We start from the raw sequence: 6490 nt of genomic DNA on the forward strand, positions 1-6490 counted from the left end.
ATATCGTTTAAATTGTCGAAGTTATCGCATTTTTGGAAAAACACGCTTAAGCATGGATTAACAAAACTGTCGCGAAAACAGGATTTTTGCAGTTATTTGTTTACTAATGGGAGACAATAGGAATGATCTAGACCACGTCCGTGCGTGGTGTGACGGTTATTCAAATCGAGACGAAGATAAACAAAATACTATTCTCAACTCATGTTATTTCCTTGGGGGCGAATAAGAGTTTTTTCTGTATACGTGAGAGTGTATTGGTGAGCTATGATATGAATCGGTCGGTAGGGAAAGTAAACGGTCGAGAAGGAAAGTAACGGTTGGGAAGGAAAGCACCAACAAACTCTCACTATTACAGAAAAATTTCTTTCAAAATACCCCAATACACACTCGATGTGTGTTTTCGCTTGGGCTTCGCCCGCGCGTGCACACACATCTTGTGTGTATTGGGGTATGTTGAAATATACTATTTCTCGTTGCAACTGTCACTTTGTTCTTGTTTTGAAAAATTGTTATTCACGCGACGCACGGATGGAAAAAAAAATTCATCTCCAGTTTCCAATATACCATCACCGGCTTTCTTTCTCTTAAGAATATCGCGTGGAATAACAGACGACCTGTTGCAAAATTTTTTCTCAAATTTATCGAAACTCGTTCAGCCAGAATATGTCGACGACATGTATTCGCAAATCCTAGCTAATTTGACCGAATTGAATTACACCACGGAAAAGCTAATGTTCGAATTAATGCAACCATGCAGCGTTATGTTGGAAAATTGCATTTGGCTGGGACAATCTGTACCATGCGATACCATTTTCCGTGTCGCCAAATCGTCAGAGGGATTTTGTTGTTCGTTTAACTACAATGCATTAAAAGACAATTTAGAAGTGTAAGAATAAAGTTTACATTTTCGTTTAGTTATTTCCGTTTAAATTCCATTAAACCTTCAGGAATAGTGATACTAACTCAGTGTCCGAGCAGTTAAATGATCCAGTTCAGCGAGTATCAGGAGCTGGTCAATTTGTTAGTTTAGAGCTTTTGCTAAAGGTTTCAATGGCTCAGTATGTGGCATACACTCGCAGCTATTACGGAATCAGTGTACTCATCCATTCATCAGAAGATTATCCTCAAGCTAGTGCCACAACAACTGTGGCTCAGCCAGGTACTGTTTCGTTGAATTAAAATTCACGCCGTAAGTGCCTATTTCAAAACATACCGCATAGCATTTTAATGCTCAGTTTTTGACATTTTTATTATATGACGTCAGCGTTATTTTGTCCAATTGTCAGTTGAAAATATTTAATTTTTTGGCGCACTTATGGCGTGAATATTGACAGCATTAAGGACATTTAACGAACGGTACAAGTACGATTTCTGTATTTAGGATGTGACGTTGTTCTTGCTATAATACCATCGGTGGTTGTTAGTGAACCGACGGTGCGTAGTTTGACTTTGAAACAACGAAATTGTTTTTTCGACGATGAGGTAGGTTAGATGTGAATTTTGTTGGTAACATATATATCAATTGTTACATTTAGAAAAAATTGAGAACAACCGAAAAGTACAGTTTCCAGAGCTGCATTACGGAAGTAAATATCTATGTAATATCTATGTTCACACGCCACACATACACTACACTATACATTCAATCTAGCACTCTACACAATATAAAGGCGTTCGAAGTAAATATCATTGTTTGAACCCGTGGCTTTGGCGCTAGAGCTCTCGAATCATAATCGAAACGTCCCGTGTTCAAATCCGCGGCTGGGAAAGATGATTTTTCCTTCATTCGCTTTCTATGTAACACTCGTAGATATTCTAATAGTCCGTTGCCAATTCGCAACGTTGAAAATATCGAATGTCCTATTTTTATTATTATTATTATGTAGTGCGCAGTTGATACAATTGTTAAACAGTGTGGATGCCTACCATTTTATTATTCAGAAGTTCGTAAGTTCCTATTTTCCACATTTGCCTATAAGGGACCTCCAATAGGGCGTATCGAATTTTGAGAATTTTAAGGGTCGCGATAGCCAGTGTGCGGAAAACGTAGATCATTGAAAACTAAGTCCAGGCATATGGTTGATGAATCCGAAGGTGCCCGGGAAGAAGTCCCACCGGACGACTTTAACTTTCAAATGGTCATAACTCGGAAAGTTAAGAATATTTTTGAAAACAATGTTCTAGCAGGATGTAGAGCGTTAAAAACTCTACAAAACTGCCAAAGAAACCGATGGTCCAAAAGGTGTGTCTGTCGAGGTTTTCTAACATCGAAAGTTCGACAGTTTGGTTTTTGACTTTTATTTCCTGAGAGACAAATTATTAACTTTAGCTTTTGGCATGAGGTTGTAGAGGAGGTCGAGTACTACCAGTACACTAGGCATTGTCCCGGTCGGCGATCCATCCGAAACCACTTTTTCAACATTAATGAATGAACTTTTTAAGTGTACCCACGTCGCCCACGAAGCCATTGCAGACAATGTAACCGGTGTTGCTGAGTCGAGGTAACCTTGGCCAGTAAGTGCACATAATATTCCATAACAGTAGCTGAACTGTTCGATGTTATGACCATTTGAAAGTTAAAATCGTCCGGGGGGACTTCTTCCCGGGCACCTTCGGATCCATCAACTATATGCCTGGAATTAGTTTTCAATGATCTACGTTTTCCGCACACAGGCTATCGCGGCCCTTAAAATTCTAAAAATTCGATACGCCCTAACCTCCAATACATCATTTTCATTATACGGTACACTTGTCAACGTAACCCCGCTCATTAACCCCAATCAATTATAACGTGAACTGCGTGCGAATCGCTCATTCCATTCATTTGACATGTCTGACAGCTGGGATCGTGTGTGACGTTTACAAGGTCATATGAAAATGATGTATTGAAGATTTTTATATCGAATCAAAGGGGCATCTGTCCTTCATTTTGAACGAAACAACTTTTTCGTTTATTTAGATATAACCGACTTTGTTAAAAGAACACGTCAATGCGATCTAAAGGATGCTGGTTGCCTACGTGACAATCGACGTAAGTTAATGAGATTTCGTTGAACATTGGAATGGTCTGCTTGAAGACATCTACAATGCCACAATTTTTAGATATTATTTCCAGTCTACAGCCTGAATCTGTGACCAACGAAACGCTTGGAATGAATTGTCCTCAGTAAGATGTTTATCTTTTCAATGTTTTATCTAATTGAATCAATTAATTTCCTATAAAACCCTTTCACAAGCTGCTTACCTAGCTGCTCCGAAGAGGTAAATTAACAGGAGGAATATCATCTCAAACATTCGTAACAAGCCCGTTTTTTTTAGCGTTATGGCGTCCAATCGATAATTGCTAAAAGATTCGACGTAGACAATCTGACATCCTTGCATTAGTAATTAACAAAACGTTGACAGAATGTGCCGTATAATGTTAATCGATGAGAGTTTATTGATTCTAGTTCTTATAAAAATTTGTCGAACCAGGTCACACTGAAAATTCATTTCAAAGATGTAACTTGCCTCAAATACAGACGTGATATCTTCATGACATGGGATGGATTTTTGGGTAAGTAATGATGAGTACGCCATTAGTCGTATAAATTTATACGTCAGAGAGAGCTTTTTTCTCCTTTGTTACGATCTGTCAGTTTTTCTATTTTGCGATTTTGTATGGAAATGAAAACTAAAATTGAGATATCTTTGCTGTTTTAAGTGGTTTTTCCTATTTTTTTGGACCAAAATGTTTTAAAATGTGTTTGGAATCGATTGGCATTAACAGATTGTGTGAAAATATTTTTTTCTATTTTATTTTTTTGTTAATGTCAATCGATTCCAAACACACTTTAAAACATTTCATCCAAAAAAAATATGAAAAACCACTTAAAACATCAAAGATATCTCAATTTTAGTTTTCATTTCCATACTAAATCGCAAAATAGAAAAACTGACAGATCATAACAATGGAGAAAAAAGCTCTCTCTCTCTCTCTCTCTCTCTCTCTCTCTGACGTATAAATTTATACGACTAATGGCGTGGATAGTCAAAATAGGCAGGTAAACAAAAATTTTATGAAATTTTCACCACAATTTCAGCATCATTCGGTGGAATTTTTGGATTGTGTCTTGGCGGATCTCTGATAAGTTTTATTGAAATTTTCTACTTCTTTTCGCTGAAACTGTACTCTAGCTATTACGGAATGGTCGACACAATTGACGTGCCAGAGGTGGACTATCGGAAGCAGGAAAATGAAATTGCCATATTTCATGTATCGCCATTTGCCATCGATGATACGCATACAATGAGTCCGAAATCTAAGAATAAGTCGACAGTTGACGTTTTCCATTCAAAGGCTAAGCGTCAAAGTGTTAGCTATGATCGATATTTGGATTAGTTTTTTTTTTGTAGTTTTTGTGATTAGAATAAATTGTATTTTGAGTGTAAAGACTTTCGTTTGAATTTATTTGTGCCCTTCATCGTTATATTTCTAATAATTCTTGATTAACTTAGACAAATTCAACAAATCAACTTCCCTAAAATATGCGCAGCATTAGCCACCTAGCAATACTGTTAAATCAAGGGTCTTACGTCAGAAAATACGTTTTACCAAGGCAGCTCTCTAGCAATATCACACCGATTGTTTACAAAATTTGCAGGCCTAAAATCACTAAGTGTACCTTGCGAATTTCATTATGAACGAATTCAAACGTTTGAAACGACTCTTGAAGATGGTCACATTGTGATCGAAACCGTAGATTGAAAAATAAATGTTTGGTAAATATACAATTAAACATAGCTAACGCCGACCCGTACGAAACACCTATTCGTATCAAAAGCCTTTAATGTGAAACTCTTCATTTCTCTTACTTCATTTTCTTCTCTGCTGAAAAACTATTCTCCCTTTAAAATCACTTACATTATCCACTCTTTGCCTTGTTATCATATACAACAACAGCAATATAGACAGCCCCGTACGAAGACAAATTTCATAAATTCCTATTTAAACAGCTGTATACCGCTATATTTACCTATATTTTCCTATAAATAAACATTTCACAGATGAATATGCTATTATATAGCTCTATATGCCTGTATATAGCTCAATATAGCTGTATATAGGTATATATAGATGTCCATATATGGAGTCCCTGAAACCCCTCACACTTAACACATTATTTCCATGTTAACAGAAACTCTCTAAGCATCATTTTTCCCACTTTATATCGTTTTACTAAAATCCAATATGGCCGCCGGCAGCCATTTTGTTAGGAGACCGGAAATAGTACCGATGCTTTACATTCGTTAGTACCTTTCAAACAAAAAAAAAATTCATGAAATTCGGTCAAAATTTACTCGAGATATTGTCAAAATACACCACGTTCACTGTACTTCCGAGTAGCCAGATAAGAGCTCACTCCAAGAGACCTAGCTCACGCTCCGGAGAACATAATTTCATAAACTTTTTTTTCCCTGATTGGTACGGTCAATACCTATCTAATAAAGCTAAAACGAACGAAATATGTTCAAATATGGCCGACCTACAAGCAAAAACTGCTTGCCGCCCTGTGCCTGTTTCACACCAAGGGGTCTAACTCACAAGTCGGTCATCCGATTTCCATAAACTTTTTTTTTGTCGATCGGTATTGTAAAAACCTTTTATTTGACGTATCACTTACAAGTTTAACGTTTAAATGTCCGGAGATATCTTCGAAAAACCGTAAAGCACTTATTGGGCCACAGCTCGGGAGGGGTCGATCCAAAATCACTCATCTTCGAACTTAGCCTGTCTTTTGACATTACCAAACGGGAAAAAAAAGAATTTTCAAAATCGGATGCGTTTTACTCAAGTTATCGTGCAGACAGACAGACGGACAGACAGACGGACATTTTTTTTCGCGGATTTGGCATCTCTAGACAACCACAATAGGTTTCCCCTTACTCAGGGAGTCCAATTCGACGTGTTACAAACGTATGCGTAAACCTATAAGACCCCAGTACTTCGTACGGGTCTAAAAATTGGTTGTGTTAAGTACCCAAAAGCAAAAACTTATTTGTTTAAATTGTTACCGGTGATCGAACATTTTAACAACGTTGTATATTTTTCTCAGTTTGTTAATAATAATTCGAAATTCATACCTATCACATAAGTGCATATGAGCAATACATAATGAAATTCGCAAGGCGCACGACTGAGTGATTTTAGGCCTCCGAATTTTGTAAACAATCGGTGTGATATTGCTAGAGAGCCACCTTGGTTTTACGCTCAATAAACTGAACTCATCATAATGCTTAGTTTCCTCTTACCAAAAAAGTACTCCGTGTGAGAGACAAAATTGTGTTTTTTCAATTTTTCCTTTGTTTATTTGACAGCTCGCTCTCTCACGGAGTACTTTTTGTTGAATGGAATTGACACTTAAGGATTTAATTTTAAGTGTGTTTCGTTCCTTTGATCGGCCTACATCGTTTCACACATGTTGTCTACAAAAGAAACGTAAAGAGAGAA

General features: G+C 37.1%; 1 protein-coding gene across 1 annotated transcript; it reads left to right on the top strand.

Moving 5' to 3' along the window:
* The first annotated feature begins 613 nt into the window (after positions 1–613).
* Positions 614–4381, top strand: LOC119083906 (pickpocket protein 11-like). The gene is made up of 8 exons (XM_037193718.1): positions 614–886; positions 948–1159; positions 2960–3031; positions 3103–3166; positions 3237–3261; positions 3319–3383; positions 3450–3556; positions 4083–4381. Exons 1-8 carry the CDS (start codon positions 675–677, stop codon positions 4379–4381), a joined length of 1056 nt encoding a protein of 351 aa, XP_037049613.1. The 5' UTR covers positions 614–674.
* Positions 4382–6490: the final 2109 nt, after the last annotated feature.

The sequence above is a fragment of the Bradysia coprophila genome, unplaced genomic scaffold, assembly GCF_014529535.1.
Source record: "Bradysia coprophila strain Holo2 unplaced genomic scaffold, BU_Bcop_v1 contig_70, whole genome shotgun sequence".
Classification (NCBI taxonomy): domain Eukaryota; kingdom Metazoa; phylum Arthropoda; class Insecta; order Diptera; family Sciaridae; genus Bradysia; species Bradysia coprophila.

Bases quoted from the DNA above. Each gene is read 5' to 3' on its own strand.
- LOC119083906 (XM_037193718.1), top strand. From the start codon at position 675: ATGTATTCGCAAATCCTAGCTAATTTGACCGAATTGAATTACACCACG. The intron at 3,032-3,102 runs GTAAGTTAATGA...CACAATTTTTAG, and splicing joins TTGCCTACGTGACAATCGAC to ATATTATTTCCAGTCTACAG. The intron at 3,384-3,449 runs GTAATTAACAAA...TATTGATTCTAG, and splicing joins AATCTGACATCCTTGCATTA to TTCTTATAAAAATTTGTCGA.